The sequence below is a fragment of the Anser anser genome, assembly GCF_964211835.1.
Source record: "Anser anser genome assembly, chromosome: 3".
NCBI classification, from domain to species: Eukaryota; Metazoa; Chordata; class Aves; order Anseriformes; family Anatidae; genus Anser; species Anser anser.
The window spans coordinates 48,690,578-48,712,293 of NC_139722.1; the positions used below are offsets into that span (position 1 = coordinate 48,690,578).

Consider the following 21,716-nt stretch of genomic DNA (forward strand, 5'->3'; position numbering starts at 1 on the left):
GGACCAGTCATCTGCTGGAGTAGTATTGTATGAGTACTCTCTGATTTGCCGTGAACAGGATAATTTAGAGCAACACTTTAATTTGTCTATGCTAAAGCCAAAGAGATATATTTGATTGGGTGAAAATACTTTGCTTGGATCATTCTGGGTAAAGTCAGAGACATGCCTCAGAGGAAGGGCGGGGAAAAAACACAGGAAGAAAACTCATCATGCAGTATTACAAGTAGTCTAAGCTCATTAAAGCACCGGATTCTGCTAAATATTTTCTCACCCCAGGCCTCTCATCTCTGGACTGTGTGTTTGCTTGTTCTTTTGTGCTAGCACCAACGTGGCTGTGCCATGAAGCTTGATCAGGGAGCTGATCCAGCTTAGAAGTAATGTCTCAATTAGGTTAATTTTCAACTGTGTAAACTGCCAGCTCTGGTGATTTGGCTAATAACACTGACGCTGTGGAGTCAGGGAACATGAGGTGGCAGTTGTGAGGAAGGTGGAAAGTCCCTCCCTCCTTCTGGTGGCAGCCCGCACTTAGCCCACACCGCGGGCTGGCTGAAACCAGATTCTGAGGAGCCAGGCTAGCACTCCCAACCAACGGACTGTGGTCTCAGGAGAAGGCTATAAAGCAATAGTATGTTATTTACAGAGGAGTGCTTGTTTCTGCCATTGTGGAGCTTTTCCCCTCACCTCTAACGGGGTGGTTTCCCACGTCACTGTTGTCATCTTTTGCCTTTTCCAGATGCAGGCCTGGGAAACCAGAAGGCCTGTGTTTTGTAGCAGACCTGCAGATTTACTGTTTTGTACTGTAATTCAGTTTTATATTTTAGTGATCACATTCTTTCCAGCAGCATTAGCAGAGGTTAGAAAGAAGAACAACTGAGGTTCTGTGGCAGAAGAGGATGAAGATCCCTTTTTACAGTTTATAACATTGTGGAAGTTGACTGCACGAGGATGTACATACACCAGTCTTTTTGTGTTGAGATCAGATTTATTAGGGTGAAGGATGAAGAACTGTATAAAGAAAAGCTTGGTGAATGCAATGTGCCATCTGTCACTTCTGTCTGTTTGTCCCATCTGACTGTTTCAGATCTGGGAGTACGGATGGGGTATTTGGACCAGTCAGAAATCCATGGAGTTATTCAAGACAGTACAAGGAAAAATCTGTACCAAAATCTGATTCTGAGCGTGAAGAGTTTAAATGGGTAATAACAGGAGGGAGCTCGGGAGGCAGTGCGGCTGCTGTATCATCTTTCACGTGTTTTGCGTAAGAGGTTTTTTAGATTTGTTTTTAATTAAATGTCTTGAAATATGTTGCAAAGCCTTCATTTTATAATTTTCTAATAATGTAGCGTATAGATCAGGTTTTCAAAAAGATGTTGATCTTGTTTGAAATGCAAGTGTTATTTGTACTGGCAGGCGGGAATTTATTTCAACATCCCTAGTTTATTCATGGCATAGCACGAAGCCAGCATAATTCCCTGTAGGCAAATTGAGGCTTACTCATTTTAAGTGTTGTTCAGCATGCTGATATGACCACTTTGCGCTTCATGAAGTAAAATGATAATGGCAGTAAAGGAATGACGATTTCATTGTTATTCCCACGTACTTTCTTAAAAATAACATGGGGCTTGAGACATCCTGTACCTCATTAAGCGCATTACACAAACACACACTGAAAACTTAATTGAGCAAATGATGAGATCCCTCAACTTGTAACAGTATAGTAGTCTTTCCTCCCCTCCCCACCTTAGTTTTTATAGCAGAGTATGTAATAATACAGATACCTGAGATTTGGCATCTAAAAGCTTTCAAATCTCTGACTTAACAAAAGGAAGCCAACTACAAGGATACTAAGAAACTTGTCAGCTTTTAAGAAAGTGAGTGGAGTTTTAGTTTATTTAAAATAATATATAAACAAGCTGTACTTTTTTACAGCAATTATCTACATGGAAGAGCAGAACACTTTAACAAATCAGTTGTTTGTGCCGTCTTCCCCATCCTGCTGTTAAAAGAAATCTGTTTCTTAAAACTTTACACGTTTCATTTTATGCAGTTTTGAGAGCTACGTAGTAGGGTGTGTTTTATAAAAGATGATTTCATTTCTGTGAATTTAACTGGAAGGTATTTAAAATGCTCTTTAGTTACTATGTCCTCATTTACCGATGTATATTATATCACAGGTATGTATGCATCTTATGAAAAGATTTTTGCTCATGTTGATTACAGCATTTTTTACATACAAAACCTGATTTTTTGCCCCTTTTTTTTTTCTCCACGATACCTCTTTACATCTCACTGCCCTTCACTGGGATGCAGTCTGCTTGAAGTTTTAATGTTGTTTAAACTGAACTCAGGGCAGCCATCCCTGAGGACTGCTGGTCCTTGTTGTGAGCCAGAATGGCCTGGTCCTGAGGTGGCCTAGCATCTTCCCGTATGTTGCTGGGCATGCAACAAAACTTCCATTTTGCACTGCTCAGCATTTTGTCAGATCAAGGCAATTCTTTGTCCAGCTATTTTATTGCCTAAAACCTATTGTATATCCACTCTATTGATCTCTTTCAAGCAGCAGAAATGCTGCCAGTCTTTCTCTTTTCAGTTTTAGATTTGGATATACAGAAATGCTACAAAAACAAGGATATTTTTTTTTGTATCAGTATAAAAGCTTTGAAAAAAATCCACTTCATCAAAGTCAATGGAATTGGTTCAGCCATTTCAGAAATGGATGCCTGTGGGAAAAGTTTCATACCAACCTTAGTAAAAATTATATCTCCTTCCTGACTTTTATTTTGGCTAAGATTTTGATGATTCGTCAAAGACTTTGATAAAAGCAGGTTTATTTTTAAAATGGTGTTTGAGTTTACAGTCATTAAAAACAAAAGAATAGTTTTCATTTCAGTGTGACTTTCCAATTCCATTGCAATTTTTGAAATAAAAAATTCAGTTTAGGACAAGGTTTCACCTGTGAAAGAGCAATAAAAGAAGCCAACTTAAGAAAAACAAAAGAAAGAAAATGCTGTGTTCTAAAACTGCACTTGAGCTGCTCTAAACTGGGAGTTCTGATGCTATGTTTTGTAGGCTTGGAAACAGGAAAAGCATCCTAGACCTTGGAAAGCATGTCTTGTTATTAGGGGTAAAAAGGTTACTCTGTCACTGTTTCCTTGTATGCTGGAATGTGCTACTTCATAGCGTGTAGATTACTGAATAAGTGAACATGAATATCTGGAAATGGTACGCTACGTCATGAGATGCATCTTTCAGAGACCACAGAATTGGAAGAGACCAACAGAGAAGCAGGAAGTAGGTATTTAGGGCCTTATTCAGAGTGCCTAAATTTCCCCATGTTTACCTCTGTTTGTGGAGAGGACTGAGTTTTCCTGATGGCTAATTCAGAGGACCTAAGAAAAATACTGATGGAAAATAGTGGACAAATGGAGCTGACTTAAAATATGGTTTGTCTGGTTATGACTTTTAATCTGGGAAGAGCTCACACGTTTTTATATCTATGCATCTTAAAGACATTAATATTATTTTTTTGGAAATGTTCTGAATCATTTTACTAATGGTAATCCTTTTGAAACCATAGAGCTTTAGGGTCAGACACAGGAGGATCTACCAGAAACCCTGCTGCTCACTGTGGTGTAGTAGGTTTAAAGCCAACATATGGACTGATATCTCGCCATGGTCTCATTCCTCTAGTGAACTCCATGGATGTGCCAGGAATCTTAACCAGATGTGTGGATGACGCTGCAGTTGTATTAGGTATTACTGCTACCTATGTCTTTGTGTACTACGTGTCTTTGTTCAAAAGATTGTGTAGTCAGAATACAGTTTGCTTTGAGACAATGTATGTTTTCCTGTTTTTCATATGTCATGTCATATTTCAGGTTCACTTGCTGGACATGATCCTAAAGACTCTACCACAATTCAGGATGTCTTTCAGCCATTTGAGCTGCCCAGTTTGCCTGATGTCAGCAAGCTCTGTATAGGGATTCCTAAGGTAACATTTAAATCCTGTCAACAATTTTGGACTGGAACAGCAAATAGCACTACTTCTAAAACAAAATCTGTGTGTCTTGACCATCACCTCACAGCATCTCGCGATTTAAAATAGTGAAGATAGTATGAGAAATTCCAGGAAAAGAGCAGTATGTGCTCTGTTGCCTGTGTAGGTAAATCAGAGTGAGCATATGCTAATGCTTCATCTAAAATGTTTTGTCATTGTTGTGGGAAACACTGTCAGGAAGTTCCAGGGGAAATAGGGAACTTCAGTTCTTGCTTCTCTCTCTGGCAGTTTCTTCAGTCACTTCTATAGCCTCCCACAAGTTGCTCTTGGTGACTTCTTATATGATGAGGTTAGTACTGGTTTGTGTAGTGTTTTGAATCCTTGTCTACATGGCGCTGTGTTAAAACATAATTTTAAAGGCATGTAAATGGCACAAAGAGCCATGATTCACAGAGCTCTAAGAGGTGTTGAAGGAGAACTTTATCGTAGCCATTAATGTTTTTATCAAACCAAAAGACTTAATATGGTAAAAATATGCCCACTGACCAGTTAATTAATCAGAATCTCTGAAAGGCAAACAGCATATCTTTAGAAAACTAGTTAGCTGCATACTGTTTTGATTTTGGCAAATCTAAAATAGTGGCATGGATAAATTATTCATATCTCATGGACAGTTGTCTTCTGTTGCTACAGATTATCCTAAATAGGTACATGCATATTTTAACAAGAGTTGTAGCTATTCAGAGATCAGACAGTACTTTGACCCACATATTGAGAGTTAGAACTAAAGCAAGTATCTTCAAACATAGAGAATTTTCATGTCTTTAACTTAGCTCTTAAAACAGGAGCGTATGTTATCAAAGTCTTATCTCAATCTTGTGACTGTAGTTCTTTGGTGGGTCGTTTTTTCTTTAACTGAGGTGTGCTCATTGTAACTGATATGCTGCAGGCACAACATAGGAAAATTAGTTATATTATCTTCCCTGCTTACAATGGCCCTCGTATTAGGGTTTAAACCCAAAGCGTTTGTACCCATGAACTGCAGGGCAGTACAGAATGGTCTCTATTAATAGATGAACAAGTGGATAACCGGGCAATCTCCTCCAGAAAAGAACTCCTGCTATTTTATTATGGAATAGTTTATACAAAAGTCTATAATAAGTATTAAAAAGCATATAGTGCTGAGTGAATAGTTTAAAAGTATTTTTAGCAAAAATATTTAGCAAAAATAATATTTTGTGTTGGTTGTCAGTAAAAGTAAACTGGTATATAAAATCGCTCTCCTTAATTCTTGTTTCTCTCTAAGGAGTACAACGCACCAGGGCTTTCTAGTGAAATTCTGTCTGTTTGGTCCAAAGCTGCTGACCTCTTTAAGAATGCAGGTGCTAAAGTAATTGAAGTGAGTTTACCACACACTCGTTACTCAATTGTCTGCTATCATGTGCTGTGCACAGCAGAAGTCGCATCAAATATGGCCAGGTTTGATGGACTGGAATATGGTAAGGCCTTCGAATTTTTTGTTGTTGTTCTCAGACAATAAAAACCTTGCTGAATGGCATTTAAAAGTATAGCTTTGATAGATACACATTTCATGGTTGAATGTTTGGTGATGTTTCTTTGGGTTGGAATAGAATAAAAACCCAATGCAAATAAAAGCTGGAGTAAATACATAAATATTTTATTATATTTCATTTGTAGACACGTGAGTATTTGGGGTTAAAATCTTTTTAATATCTCCATAATAAAATAGGAAGATGCTTTGATGGTTTTCCAGAACAGTAGCATATCAGACTGCAGCAAACAGTGGCTTATTGTATTATTAAGTGTATCACTATTTTATGTTGCTAAATATTAAGGATCACAAATCTTAATTTCTAAATTGCTTTTTCTTTTCAGGACATCGTTCAGATGTGAACAAGTCTACAGAAAGTATGTATGCCGCAACGCGACGAGAAGGCTTTAATGATGTTGTAAGAGGAAGAATTCTATCAGGAAACTACTTCCTGTTGAAACAGTAGGTGGAATACATCTTGAAAATCAAATCTATTAAGTTACTTTTTCATGTCTTGATGAGCAATCCATCACCATTTCCTTAACAAATTAATGTCCTCACAGTAGTGGCTACTTCTAATATAATTATTGCTTTACCTATGTAATACCCAGTGAACTGTTAATAGTGACTGAAAATGCTTTCCCTTAGTTATACTGGTGTGACCCTTCTGAATTCAGTACAACAGCTTTGCAATTTTATTCCCCAACAGATTGTGACCTGTTAGTTAAACTAAGGAAAAACCTATCCCATAGTATGACATTGAAATCATAGTGCAGCCATCCCTGTTGTAGAGTTAAAAGTTCTGTAGGTGTTAATCTCGTTAAAGCTGCACAGAAAAACTGCTGATACATTCTACTGAGATTTTCTAGAGTAAGCCAGATGATATGGCAATTAAATTAACTATAGCTTTCTGCATTAGTACGCAAGGAAGCAAAGGCACTGGCAGAGGTACTGAACTATTGTTTTTATAGATAATGTTTTTATCCAGCTCATGTAGAGAATCTGATCACTCTGATTTTTTTTTTCTCAGTTTTCACCCCTCATTTAACAGTCCTAATTTACGAGAGAAAATAGGAGTCATACTTAATTTGTTTAGGTACTAACAGAAAAACTGGTCATGTAATTGGTCTCAAAACAAATGCACCACAGAAAGAACTCTGTCAGCAACAGTATTCATCAAAAGTTGACTTCTGGTTGCTCTCAGAGACAGGAATGTTGTCAGTCAGTATGTAACAACCAGCTTCTGTGGAATGCTGATATTCTTGCCAAGTGTGTTCCTTCTAGTCACAACTGTCCAGATCAACTTTCCTAAGGCTGCTTTTCCTAAAGCAGCTTTTCCTAAGGCAGCTCACTTTTCTTTGTGAAGGAACGTAAGATTGGCTTCCATCAGGATTGAACAAGAGAGTCCTGTTCCTGTTGACAGTAAATTACTTTTGAAGTAATCCAGGGTTCAGAAAGCATTCTTGGTATAAATAGTAAAGCACAAACATCTGTGTCTCCTGCAAATGTTGCATTTTACAGATTATTTTTGTTTTGCTTTTGGAATCTATAAAATAACTAGGTGGCTGTTCATGAAATAATCATTGTTTCTAAACATTGCATCAGAATTAACAGACTGTGTTTGATTTATTGGTATTTTTTCACTTATTTCAAACTTCCGAAATAGTATTTCCGATGTTGTTAAGGTATTATTTGAGGCCCTTTTTCTTCCTTTTACTGTTTCCTAAAGTTAACAGCTAGGATGACCTCAGAAATTACTCTAGAAGGATGGCTAATTTCAATACTTAACTTCTTAACTAGAATCTGCTGACTCTTATTCATTGCAACCATTTTCATTACAGTATTTCAGAAAGTTAAATCTTTAGATTACGCTGAGAAATAAGCTTTTGGTCATTTTCATTTATTCTATCTACACACATTTTGGTATGTATTGACTTTTCTACTTTCTTAGGTTACAGTCTTTAATATCCCTTCCCCCCACACTTTTTTCTTTAAGAGTATCTGTTGGTGTAGATGGTGATTGCTTTTGAAACCAAACTTCTCTGAATTTAAGGATTCCATTGCACGTTTACCAGTTTTGCATGTGAAATTTAAAGGCCAAGAAAACATAAAAGCTAACTAGTTTGTTTCTGTTTCAGAATTGTATAAGGACAGTTTAGAAAGCCATAAACCACATATTTACATGAGGAAAAAAATCAGGGAAAGATAAGGTCTTTATAATGGTCTGTGAAGAAGTATGCTAGGAATACATACCTGGTTCTCAGTCCATTCAGAGACCTCCATAGATGATGGGACTCTTTCAAATGCTCTAGCTGGATTGAATCGTAAATGACTAATGCCTATTTTGAAAGCCCGCTTTATTTCTGTATTATTTCTAGGCTTTGTTGTGCTGTTCTGCTGTGAAATTCAATGTGCGGTTTGGTTTCAGAAAGGCCATGCAAGTATTATCCTGATTCTTAGTTGAGCATTTAAAACTAGAGTTTTGTTTTCCCTTCACCTTTTTTCAATAGAATTTCCATGTCTCTTCCTTCCCTGACTGCTTCATGGCTATGAGAGCATAAACACTAAACTTAATTTGATGACTAGCACAGTGGTATATCAAAAACTCAAGTATCAATGTTAGTCTTTTAACCAGGCAGAATAGTGAGCTTGTCTTTTCTATGGTAACTGAGAAAATGTTCAGTATTTTCAGAATTAAATCATCCTGCTCTCACATCTGTTTTTTTTTTTCTAGGAACTATGAGAATTACTTTGTCAAGGCACAGAAAGTCAGACGTCTCATTGCCAATGACTTTGTGAAGGTTTTTGGAAGCGGTGTTGATATTTTACTCACTCCTACCACTCTGAACGATGCAGTCCCGTATATGGAATTCATCAAAGAAGACAACAGAACCCGCAGCACGCAAGACGACATCCTAACACAGGCTGCAAATATGGCTGGTGAGTAGGGACAGGAATTCAGCTGTTTCCTCCTGCCTAGTCAGTTTTAATGTCTATTCCCTTCAGCTTTTAACCTCTTCTATAGAATTAAGATATCTCATCCCTTTCTTTTATTATCTTCCAAGGATAACCAGGTAGGTATAGTTTATTTATAAAGTGCTTTAAAACGTAAGGCTAGATTATAAAATGCTGCCCAGAAGGGGTCACAGACGAGGTGAATTCATTCAGGTACCAGAGACCAAAATCTTGTGTTGTGGAAAGCTGGCTCTCCTTTGGGAGGATGCTGACTCCTTCAGTTGATCTAATTCATTTTTGTGACCACCTGACAGTATCCATAGTTAATTTACTCAAATGATCTTTAGTCTTTCTTCTGCATAACTTTTGTTCTTGTTCTCTCATAATTGCTACAAAAATGACTCTAACTGGATTTTTTTAATAGTAAATCTTTGTATGCATAACTTCTTTTGTTTCAGGATTGCCAGCCATAAATGTTCCTACAGCTCTTTCAGAGAGAGGCTTGCCAGTTGGGCTCCAGTTCATTGGGCGTTCATTCCAGGAGAAGCAGCTTCTCACTGTAGCCAAGTGGTTTGAAAAACAAGTAAAATTCCCAATGATCCAGCTAGAAGAAGTGAAAGGGGCATGACCATGGTGTCTTTCAGTATCAGAAATCTGCTTCTTTTTCATAACGTGAGGCTTGCTGGTCAGCTAAAGCAAGAAAGCTGTAGGGATGGTCTAAAAATGTACTTCTGCAGGTAACTGTCTTCTGCAGAAATAACAACTCAGTTTGAGAAGACCATATGCAGGATGGAATCATGAGAGCTTGTTTCTGTGTAATTAAGGCAAAGTGAATCATTAAGTACACGTCTGTGTTACTAAAAGCCATTTCTACCTGATATTAAAAACATCAGATTGAAATTATTTGTCTTATGTCTGTGGAGCTGCTTTTTTCCATCCCCAGAGGGCATGTAAGGTATCTGGCTCATTAAAGAACTAACCTGAACTTTCGTGTGAAAATTGCATGGTTGCCAAAGGGCTTGGCTTCCCTCTGGAACGTGGGCTTTTGTAATGGAAACAACCAGACAAGCTGTAATGGAACAAAGTTATCAAGGGTCCGTTTGCCAACAGAATTGTGAGAATCACATGTAGATGATTCATTTAAAAATAAAAATATAAAACAACCCCACCTTTCTTCTAGCAAACTCTTAGCAGGAGAGGAAGTCACCTCCAGGTATAGGGATCTTGCAGATGACTCTGGTTACTTCCATCATAAGAGGGATGAATTCCAGATTTCTTTTGGGGAAACATGCCAGCTAATCCTTGACTAGCTATTTTCTTCTTCACCACTGTTCTCTGTAATCAGCACTTAATTTTTTACTTAATATTTATTTTCTGGTGTGTAATTCTCCATAAGGGTAATACCAGCTATTCCTTCATGGATGTTTATTCAACACAATAGTAGTCTGAAATAGATTTCCAAACCATAATATTAGTATACTGGCAGACCTACTAAACTAGTAAGTTGTCAATGCTGTAGTTTCCATTTTTCCGAAGTTGGAAAAAGTATGGAGGGTTACACTTGTAGATTTGGTTTTGCATCAGATTTGTTTTCAGTCATAGTTTACAGCTTTCACAAAGTGGAGATTGAGGGGAAAATAATTGTAATATGCTAACATAAAGAATCTTCCTGAATTACCTCTGGCCTTATACCATACTGTCACAGCTAGAAAAAACATTATTCCGTTTCTAAAAATCACAAATGATGGTGTATTTTCCAAGCCCCAACATCAGCTATGCCAATACCTTTCCCACACAATTAAGCACTGCACGATTAAAAAATTCCCACATGATTAATAATTTATATGTATATACTAAACATTATTAAAAAAGGTACGCTTTGGTTTTAGTCTGGTGCTATCTTTCTTCTTGCCATAGAACAGTCTTCAGGGAAATTGCTTTTCCTCAGTGGGTGATGATAAATGGTAGTCCCGAAAGACTACTTTAACCACTGTCTTATTTAATAATTTAGGTGTGTTTTAATTGTTCTGTCACTGTACATGTCTTATCCTCTAGCAGCCTAAGAGCCGGATCTTTCAGTGAGATTATCCACTATCCAAGTTGGAATCCCTGCTCTTTGATTTGCAGTCAGGCCCCAAACCCAGATCTCCCACCTACTTACTGTTTCCTAAAGCAAGGATCAGTGTCTTTTGCTGAGAGATTGAGATAAAATCCTGATTGTGGAGGGTATTCCTGGAGGGACACAAGGAGCCGTGGAGTGTCATGGAAAAGAACATGCAAAGAAGAAATTGTGATCTCCCTGAGAAACTAATTCCAGACTGATTTCTGGTGCAGTGGAAAGTGCTTTTTTATACTAGACAATTTTCTCTTTAAGCTCCTCCTGAAGTTAAATCTGATGGAAAAACTGGATCAAGGCAAAAATCCTCACCCTATGTGTGCCAGGCAGCTAGAGGAGGGGTAGGTGAAGGGAAACTCTTCTATACAGAAACTATACAGAGAAGTATGCAGCAGAGTACGAATCAGACAGACATCCATCCTACAACCCTGAATAGCATGGCACGTATAACTTTGTTAGTGGTTGAGACCCATCTCTTTGAATTAGACATTGTAAAGACTTGGAAACAGAACTCCTGGTTAGATTGGTACATTTCTGGGCTTTTCATTTCAAGGCAGCCTCATCGAGGCTTCTGTCCTCCTCCCACTCCCTGCTGTTTTGTCGTTTGGGGGACCACATACCAGATGCTTTTTCTGCACTCCCCTCTTGAATACTGGGATTTCACCAAGCCAAAGGTGAGAGCTCAGGAACCAGCATGGTTGAGGAGCTTCAGGATGTAAGCATGAGTACCTCAAGTTTTGCATGGTGTCTAAGAGCCTTTTGCTGTCTTTGTGTTAGAAAACCATCTCTAAGGAGCTGATTCTGTGCCCCTCAGCATTTCCTGAAGTAGCTTAACACCCTGACTTACCTCTAGATGACGCAATGGTTGTGAGCAGTATCTCTAAGCAGATCTTCCTGCAGCTGCTACCAGTTCCAAGCCATGGCTTCAGAATTATAAACAGTGAAGTTTCTATGATGGGTTATTAAAAGCTCAAAAATCCTTGTTACAGAAATAGAGGAATTTTAGAACACAGGAAGGTCTGGGGAGAAAAACTAGGCCTATGTGAACATTTTGTACAGCTGTCTTGAAAAACAATTTGCTGAAATAATAGAGTTGAAACTTTTATGACATTGTAGCGCAGCCACAGCAGGTGGCTAGGTGTAACCCTATCACACAGGGAGCACTGTGAAGGATTTGTAGTTAGAGGATAATTCCAGTGCTTCCTGAAGGAAACAAAAGCTAGAGCTTTAACAAACAAGCAGTCTGCTCAAATGTTTGGAGTATGAATTTTTTTAATTTTTTTTTCCTCCAGGCAATGGGAAAACATAAGGGCATTATATAGTGGAGAAGTTATTTTGAGAAGAAAATTAAGACCTTTCCCTGTAAGGTGTTTTTAAATACAACTGCAATCTGGTGTTGCAGTTCATGCAATTTCCATATACCTGTTTTTCTCCTCACTCTGCTTAATAGGCTCACAGTAAGGGCAAATTCAAAACAAGTTTATGATTGCAGCTGTTTCCCTATTACTACATTTCTCAGTTTTGAGAAGTAGGTCACTTAATAGTTACTGCAACTTCATTGTTGCTTCCCCTTACATACTGTTAATCATTTTTCCACTTTTACTGTTCACCTAAGAACTCACGTGGTCTGGAAAACTACAATGAGAAATGGGCTTTGTAGCCTGCCGGCACCAATGCCTGGGGCATCCCAGGGGCTCCCCCTTCAGCTCTGGCCCCCCAGAATACTATTCCCTTTGAGAACAATAACACTGGATTCGTACAGGATATGGGCCACTGAAAAAGGATGAAGAGGTGTGCACAGCATGTCTAAAAATATGAGACCCTGATAGGGTTATATGACAGTCATACTTCCTTTTAAACTAGTGACCAGAATGCTACCAGAGAGCGTAGGAAAAAGAAGCGAAAAAGTCAGAGGAGCAAAAAAGGTAATCTACATTTGTTATTTTTCATTAAGTCTCTCAAATAAAGAGGAAGGGATCCAATTACATGAATGTTAGAAAGAGGCAGGAAATGAAAAACACTCATAATCATCTTAATTAGCTTACCACACCTTTAGCTGATTAATGTCCAGATGCAATTAAGGGATTCCAAGCTAACTTTTTTTTTTTTTTTTTGAAACAAGGTGTTTTTTTTCCCCACCCAGCATGGGCATCCTCCCATGCTTCCTGCTGAACAGTGGTAAAAAGATTTTTCAGCTCAGCCACGCAGGGCACTCAGAGGAGCAAGCAGGAACCCAGCCAGGGGGCTTTGACTTATCCTGCGTGTGGTTTTACAGCTCTGTCTACAGTATGACTGTCGAGAGTTGCAAGCGAATGTGGCATAGTATGTGATGAAATGGCCTTCAAAGCTCTGGGAACAGAGGCTGTTTAGCCAGGAGGGCTGTCCTTGTACCTCAACGTGTTGGTTGGTGGTGGGATTGGTGTGTCCTGCCTCGCCGCACCGCTCCGCAGCAGAAGGTGCAGCAGTGAGGAGCAGGAGCAGTGGCGGGAAGGTGGCGAGTACCTGCTGGCATCTCCTGTCCTGTGTTGTGGCTGCAACAGCTGATGGGTTGTGACTGCTACTGGTCAATGCTAATCCCAACAGGGACATGAGCTTGAGTAAAAAGTGTTAGGCACTTCATTGTGCCACCCAAAATGTGACATTTCAGCTCAGGAGGAGACCGAGAGACACAGAAAGTTGTCTAGGCACACTGTGAAACACGGGGAAATAGAAAACACGTTGAATAGGGGACAAAGCTGGAGACCTAGGACAGGAAGATTGAGATGAAGAACGTGTGGATGAGGAAGCAGAAGTGTTCTGGTGAAGGAGGTTCCCTGGCTTCATGTTTTGAAGTTGAAACCTTTGAAGGTGGGTACGTTTTTGAATTGTACCTCTCTGAACTACAGTCTGCTTGATTTACTCCAAGAACAGAGCATTTAGGACTTGCTTTGCAAGTGTTTAGTCCAAAAGGGTGTGCTACTGTCTTGAGAAAGGTATACATAATATCTGCTTAACAGAAATCAAAATGAAAACATTGCCAACAGTAGAAAGCCTAGGAAGACACTGCAAAAGGACCTGTGGACCAAATTTCCCTTTATAGGTAACTATTTCCTGCAGTCATCTCCATAAATTCATCAAAATTTGTCTAATCTAATGAGTATTCTGGTTTATTTCTCCCTTCCAGAACCTTCTGTTAAAAACTTTGATTGCAGCCAAGCCACACACACCTGTTTGCTCAAGGCAATATTGTTCTTTTGTTTAAATATGCCTTCTCACTCCTTGTGTTTAATTCACTATTGTATTTATAGAACGCAGTAGCATTCTTCCTTAGCCTTTATTCTGCTAGGACAAATAAGTCAAGCTCTTCCAGTTTACTCCTGTGTATTAGACTGCCCCCTGCTAATCCCCATAGCCGCTCACTGCACCTGCTCCAGCTGAATTCATCTGTTTCTGACATGGGTGACTAGTACTGTAAAGACGATTCCAGGTGCAGTTTTACAAGCACAACGGCCTTAATATTTCTTCATCTCTCTTGAAAAGTTCCTCCCCAGAAAACTGGGGAGACTGTAGACCAGTAGCCTAAAACAAGTTCATGATTAACCAGCGCACTCAGGGCTTTCTCTTGTCTCCACAACTTTCAGTGGATAAGCATTTCTGGTATGAGCTGAAAGCTCATTATTAAACCTCTAGGTTCACGACCCCGCACTCTTTCTCCTTAATGCTGCTCATATTAACAGCATTGTCCAGTTTTTCCTGTAGAGTCCAACTCTCCACTGTTTTGACAGTAACTCCCAGCTTCATGTCATCAGAAACAAAGAACGTGTCCATCAAATCACTTTTACTTATCACCGTAAACTTAACCTCATTGCAATAACTTTCCAAACCATTGTTGCCGATGGACTCAGAGGAGAATGGAATTCAATTTCTCCTCTGTAAGTGTCACCTGTGCCCTGATGGACTGGGACAATGCACTGCCTATTGGTAACAGCTAGCTTTAGGCTGAGGACCTCCAATCATCCTTAACAAAAACTTGAGTTTTGGTCCCCTCTCCACTTCATTATGACTTGCTTTGAAGGCTACAAGCAAACAGAGCCCCTCTGTGATAAACATTGTCCAAGAATATTGAGAACCTGCCTTTTGAAAGATCTTCCATCTATTGTGCATCTGTCCAACCCCTCCTTCTCCCACTCCACCCATAACAACAACAGCAATAAAACACCCAGGATAATAAACTATTCTGAACAAGAGCTGCCTGTTTGCTTTGTATCCACAGCACTGGAAACATAAGAGCCTGAATGATGTACTCTCAGCTGTGAACAATGGAAATGCTGAAAGACTAAAACCAAACCTCCTATAGACAAAATGAAGTCTTGCTGCTAAGATGAACTGCTTACAGCAAGCTGAGCTGAACCTGCGCTGAACTAGCACCCTAACTGAAAATAAAGTCAATATTACAGATTAAATTATTTCCTCTTCTTTAAAAGTGAAACCCTGACAAATTACAGCATCAATGATCTTCATGGAACTATTGTTTTGCTCTGGGTGACAGCTGCACTTTACAAGTAGACCATCTCTCAGTACTGCTCTTCCACTCTGACACTTCACTGCCAATAAGTGTATTCCTTTTAAAAATAAGATTTCCTAATGAATTTGGCCAATAAACATGGATTTCATTGACGGACAAGATGGTGGAGAAGAAGTGAGAAGAAAACTTGTTCTACTTACTGTCAATAAACTGGATGTGCTGTTGACAAGACAAAACGTCTCTCAGTCAGTAACCATAGTAATGTATGTGCTCGCCTAACACAGGTGTCCAAAAATCTCCTCCTGCCATTCTCCCTGAAAGCACAGAAAGCACAGACATTCCCTAAACCATCACTTCTGGCTTTCATGACCAAACTCAGTCAATGAACATCATATTTCTACACTACCTAGTATTACTAATGTAAATGCGCTAATGAATTAACACCACTTTGGAGCCATTTTAGAATGTATTTCCATATTATTTAAGATATAAGAATTTAACCCATCTCAGACTCCGTTTCTCACAATCAGAAATTGCTGCCTTAAGTATCTTAAGTATATTAAGATTCAGCCCAGTGAATGGGTGGGGAACAGGAAAACTAAATACTGCTTTATTACTCTTTTGATCTATTCCATTTCTAATTTTTTTTCTAAAACCCGCTGCAAGCTGTAACCTTTATCTATAATTACCATTAAGGAGCACTGGCATTAAATAATATTGAAAAATTATAAACTCTCAGGACATAAAAATGAAATCTGAAAATGAGTTTAATTATTCATGAATAGCCTTTGGAGATATCCACCTATTTCAATAAGGCTAACGCTGTCAGGTCCCTACCTATATACCACTTTTATAACACCTGGATACCTCTATTCAATATATGGATAGGTGGGAGGCACTAATTTTTCTCAGCTTTATAGAGGAAGAGCAGCTGCACAGAGAAACTAAAGATACCATTTTCAAAGTGATCTTTTTCAGAAGTGACTTAGCTCTGTACTTAGGGCAGGAGTTTTAAGAGTGGGTATGTGATTTACTCCAATTAATTGCACAGCTTGTGGCAGAGCCAAGCACTGAATCTAGTGTCCCAAATTGGGAGATCGTCTCTATTCATTACTTTTTCAGTCCTTTCTCAGGGGAAGAGAGCAATTTACTGTCATATCCAATAACCTACCCTGCAAAGGACTGTTCTGCCCCCTTCCAATCAATTGTTCATTCACTGACAAACATGCATTTTGAACTGCAACAACTGCAGGCATGCAAGGACATTAATATCTTGTACTTATTTCTGTTTTTCTCGGTGGCTGGGTTTTAGAAGGCCAGAAGTCCTAAGACTGCCCAGCATCGTCTCACCTATGAGACCGTGACATTTCTCAGCGGGGCTCCCATTTCAGTGCTTTGCTCAAAGAGATATGGTAGTTCATTCCTGAGTTTACAGATGGCAACTGAGACCCTACCTGAGCCCCGATTTCCTATTATAGCAGTTCTGATACAAACCTGATCTTGTACCCTAAAGCAACCTCACCTCCACACCTGTGGGATCCATTGTTCAGCCACAGCTTTTAGCCCTGTTCCTTGCATAAAATGATCAAGTCACCTCGTAGACTTGTTACAAAATCTGCCTTAACACAGCAAGTGTGTTCTTCTTTTGCAGCCACTCTCATAGCTTGGCTCTGGAGGATCTTCCATACATCCAAGCCCTTCTTGTGCCAAGCCACCACAGAGGGAATCAGTGACAGCCTCGCACGGCCACCCCCATCTCGCCCTGTTCACCTGCCCGGGGACACACGGTGCCTCTAACACTCACAGCACAGCGTATCCAGCAGATGCTTTGCCAGTGCCGCCTCCTCCTCCGCCTATGGAAACCAGGTTTCCTCCCACTGCATTTCTACCCGTGTTTATTCAGATTAAAGCGAACGGCAAACAAAAGCATCTGCTTGTTTGCAACTTTCCCAAGTCATCCAAATTGCTTTCTATCAGCAGTTGTCCTCCTCTCTGCACCCTTCTGAAAGCTTGGTCAGCTGTCAGACTTCAGCTTGCCTTCCAGGAGCCTGATGAAAATGTTATGAAGACAAGGGCAGCACCCAGAAGCCACACCAGCATCACTTCATGATAAATAATTTTTCTTACCATCCTGCTGAAGCAGGCCAGCTAGCCATGTTTACTTTAGTGCATGTCAAATACCATCCAAGAAAAAAAAATCCCTGTACATGTCTAAATATATTATGGCAGCATTATTTTTACTACCCACCTTTTATAATGAGATCACAAAGGTCTCAGATTACTTTGATGGGAAGTATTTTTCTAATTTTAAATATTTTTAAAGCATTATATCCATCCAGTCCCCACATCATACTTTCTACTATTTTTCCTGGGACTAAGACCCAACAGGGTTATGACTGACTGTGTCTAAATAACATGTTAGCTCCCTCCCTCCTTCCCTTCTTTCCTTCCTTCCTTCCTTCCTTGCAACTTCCCCAGTGACCACACTAACACTCACAAAAGCCTCTCTGTTTTCTGGAAGCTGCACATTTTTAAATGATTATCTCTTATTTAGTGTTCTCCCAAATTATTACAGGAAGAGAAGATACTGCACAGTCATGTGACAAGTTTATAGCATCCTTGTTTTGTATTTGTAAGTACGTTTAAGTCCTTCCCCTGCTGTTACTGACTTCCACTTTGCCAACGGCACCGGTAAGCAACCAGGAGCTCAGCTAGGCTGAGAAGGGAAGGTTGATTTCTGTTCTTAAGAAAGCTTAGGGTTCAAGTATTTAATGCTGTACCTTATCTCAGATGTTTTGTATCTTATCTTATGGAAAGACCTGGATTAGCTTTTTCAGTTAGAAGTTTCTGTTTTATATTTTTCAGTATCAGCTTTCCTGTTCTTGTATTTATTATGCATTCACAGAGAGGAGGAGTATTGTTTTAACAGCTCCCTCTCAGCCAGGATGTTGTTTTTGTTGAAACTAGCATACCCTGTTTTTCCCCTCAATTACAGCTTATTAGGCAACCTGTAAAATATTCTGACATTTTCTAAGTACCATTTACATTTTTCTTCCTTCCCAGCTGACTTAGCCCAGAATTGTTTTCAGTGTTGTGAAATTACATCAACTGAAGCTACTTATTTGCATTGTGTTTGCCTTCAACAGATGTAATCAAATTATGAACATTTTTGCTTTTCATACCATTATTTTTTACTGTGATTCATTCCCTCTGCTAAGTCGAAAGTCTAGCCTAGAGTTTCACTGGTCTCTGGTGCAATACTTTTTTAACAAGAAAAATTAAGAGTGCTATTTAGTGATTCTGAAGATGCTTCAGTCCTGGCCACATGAGACTGCCAGCGTATATCATTTGGATTAACATCTCCCACGAAGATGCATGTTTCCTTTTCCTACTATACATTATAGATGGTAGTTCAAGGAGCCAGTCGTCTGTTCCTCCATAAAAACTGCTGTTCTCTCACAGACAGCAACTAATACTCCATTTTGTGTTTTTCATGGTGGGAAATCAATCCATGAGATCATTTCTTTGTCATTTGTCACTAGTAAATAAATCATGCTTCTTCTCTTTTCTGTTACAGGATGCCATTTCTCATCTCCTTCTGCCCACTAAACCTTTCTAAAGAGGTTATAACTGGTGATTTAGAGATTTCAGTCACAAAAAAATTCCCATCAAGTTTCAGCAATGCCATCTCTATTGAATTTATGCTCATAAATGAGCAATTCCAGTTCCTCTGTTTATTATCTAGGCTCCTCACATTAGTTTAACAGCTAAATAATTTCTCCTCATCATGTCCTTGGGCATTTGGGTTGGTGTTATTCACCAGAGCACGGTTTAGGGGCTAAGGGGGTTCTCATTTGTTTCCCCTTTTTACTTTTTACAAATGCTGGAGCTGTCAGAGATCCCACGCTGGCAGCCATGGGTCCCTTCCCCAAGAAGGAATGAGGAGCAGATTCTCCCCCAGCCCACTCAGGGTCTGCCTGCTCATTCAGAAACCTCAGAGAAGAGAAGAGCAGCCTCCGTTCTCTTCCTCAAACAAAGCCAGGAGACATTAAAAACAACTCTAATACTACACCCAGGGTTCATGCTGGTACTGCTTGAAAAATTCTCTCTCTGAAGCCATTTTATAGCTGCTCCTTTCTGCCTGGTATGAATTTGTGCCTGCAGGCTTTCTTAGGCATGCACAAGTGGTTTCTGTTGTTACTCTGGTTAATACTTGACAATGTGATGCTTTGCCTCCTCCTCCCCTCTTAAAAATAATAAATAAATAAATAAATAAATCACACTGCCACATGAGTAGTTTTGCACCTCAGAGGAGAGTAGACAGGAATGAGCCTCTGAAGCAAAGATCATTCTTTGTATGTTTCCATATCCTGGCTGCTTCTCTTAGTTTTCATTGTTTTATAGGAAAAGTGTCACTAGAAATACTGGAGGCCAGTTAAAGGATAAAATTGTTTTATTGCGCATAAATTCAGTCTTTAATGAGTGTGGTTTTGTCCCTTGATTTTTAGTATTATACAAAATTTTATCAGGATGGTTGTCCTGCACAATTAGTCAAAGCTGCAGAAGCCCATGCTTCTTGGAATCAGTACCTCATCTGGTCTGAGATGTATTGGACATTGAACGAGAACAGCTTTTGCAATCTTCTGTCAATGCCTTGTAAAATGGTTCTTTTACAGGATATGCTTTAAAACAGGACCAATTATTCTTGCAGACTGTAATACAAATCGTAGTGTAATTAGTACTTAACAGCAATAATAAAAGAAAGTGAGAAAAATGGTGAAAGAAAAAGAGAGAAAAAGCAATTTATTCGAAGTAATTGCACTTCCACCTATTTATTTAATGTTTGCCACTTTGAAGTCTTGTCGTCCTGCCAATACAGTAGCACAATGTTCTACTTCTAGCCCTTTATATGTCTTCGCAGAATAAAAATCTCAGCTGCAGTATTCTCTTACTCTCAGAGGAGAAATGATTCCTTCCTAATCCAAATCTTCTAATGGCTCAGCATTTTGTGTTGAGAGATCTTACATCATCTTGGGAGATCAAAAAAGCAACTTTTCAGATGAGTGTCCTAAAGCAACCATTGTCTATACAGTCACTTTAAAAGCTGAAACTTCTTTTTCCTTCCACATCTGAAGCATTTTCTTACTTAGGAGATGTTTATTGCATTCTCTGTAACCACTTCTTACTCAGCTTGCTTAGCCCGATACAAACTCACATTTAATGACCTCCTTATTATTTCAAATGCCTCAAGAAATTTGATTTAATTCAAAGCCAATACTGCCACAAGGGTATTGCAGGTCTCAAAGATCTCCTTGCGAGTCTGCTGGAAGAAAGAAAAAGGGGGGGGAAAAAAAAGGCAAAACAAAAAGTACTAGAAAATAGCCACCAAGAACAAAGGTACAGGCTGCACTAACAAGCGTGTCTGAATGAGATCCAGGTCTTTATACTCTTTCATCAGTACTCCATGGAGCTCAGGATTCCCAAATCCTCCAATACTTAAGGGCTTCTTTATGCTTTTGGATCTAAGTCTCCAGATCTATGGCTATGGAAACATGAAACAAGTGCAAATCGCTACAGTGCTAATTCCCAAAGTTGGCAGAGTGGCTGAATCGATGGTGTTCCGAAAGCATGAACTGCCTCACGCATTTCAATGGACTGCTTGGTCTCATAACTGTGGACAACCATTTGAATAACGAGGTTTCCATCTGTCTCATCACTGGTCATGACACTAAAATCATTGAGATAATTTTATTACTCTCTACATGCCAGTTGCTTTTTGGTCAATGGTCAAAACCCTCCAGGTTCATCCTTCACAACTTCTGTGGCACATGAATGAACTGGTAACGTGAACATTTCTGAAAGCACAAAACCTAGACACAACACAAAATATACAAGAAGCATTTGGAGAGCCATCAGGGTAGCAAATGTATGAATGAATTCTTTACTACTGTGCAGAAACTCATCAGTTTTCAGCAAGACTGCTTGGACTTTCCAGCCCACCCCAACCTGGTGTCACGGCAGCCAGAAGCCTTGAAGCACCATTCAGATCCTGCTTGCCACCAAGGACCCAGGTGTACTTGCCATGTGTAAACTGGTCTGTCATAAAAACAAAACAAAACAAAACAAACAAACAAACAAAGTGCTTGAAATCTTGTCTGTTTTCTCCAGTGCACCAGTTGCTATAACAAGAATTGTTACTTTTCTTTGCAAAGCTTGCTTTAGTGTTATTTTACCCACACTGACCTTGTACCATTTTATCTGCCATGACATGCCATAACAGAATAAGTTGTACATTGTAGGCATGTCCTAAGGAGCACGAAAGGTGAAACTACAGCAGGTTCCTACATTTCAGAGCTGCATTTTAATCAAAAGTTACTGCCTGCCTCTTCCATGGCCAGCCCACAGACAGGGTGATTTATTTCCTGAAGCTTTTGATGGTTTTGAAAGAGCTGCTGAGCCCCAGGCCCTTTCCCAGGGCTGCAGAGAGCCAGCATACCCGTCCATGTGTCCTTGTGCCCAGGCAGTCCTCACTGTGTTCTCCTGCACGTGATCAGTTGTGCAAGCATTTTGCCCTTCCAGATCAAATAACATG

At 39.4% G+C, this 21,716-nt stretch overlaps 1 protein-coding gene and 1 long non-coding RNA gene across 5 annotated transcripts in view; one reads left to right on the forward strand and one right to left on the reverse strand.

Annotated features, from left to right (window-relative positions):
• QRSL1 (glutaminyl-tRNA amidotransferase subunit QRSL1) overlaps positions 1–9,487 on the forward strand; it is a 14,074-nt gene extending 4,587 nt beyond the window's left edge. For both annotated transcript variants that reach the window (XM_083830167.1, XM_083830166.1), the window contains exons 5-11: positions 1,082–1,258; positions 3,578–3,753; positions 3,879–3,991; positions 5,304–5,496; positions 5,894–6,011; positions 8,284–8,489; positions 8,963–9,487. In XM_083830167.1, the coding sequence (XP_083686293.1) occupies positions 1,082–1,258; positions 3,578–3,753; positions 3,879–3,991; positions 5,304–5,496; positions 5,894–6,011; positions 8,284–8,489; positions 8,963–9,132 (1,153 nt within the window). In that variant the 3' untranslated portion in view covers positions 9,133–9,487. The remainder of the gene's footprint in view (positions 1–1,081; positions 1,259–3,577; positions 3,754–3,878; positions 3,992–5,303; positions 5,497–5,893; positions 6,012–8,283; positions 8,490–8,962) is intronic.
• Positions 1–21,210, reverse strand: part of LOC310897046 — a 24,437-nt gene extending 3,227 nt beyond the window's left edge. Inside the window, exons 1-3 of one of the 3 annotated variants that reach the window (XR_014582015.1) lie at positions 16,647–21,203; positions 15,325–15,438; positions 9,634–9,949 (exon numbers count right to left, since the gene is read on the reverse strand). This is a non-coding gene — a long non-coding RNA (uncharacterized lncRNA). Of the gene's footprint in view, positions 1–9,633; positions 9,950–10,681; positions 10,737–15,324; positions 15,439–16,646 lie in introns of those variants that run through there. The other 2 variants (XR_014582016.1, XR_014582014.1) reach the window with 2 other exon arrangements.
• Positions 21,211–21,716: the final 506 nt, after the last annotated feature.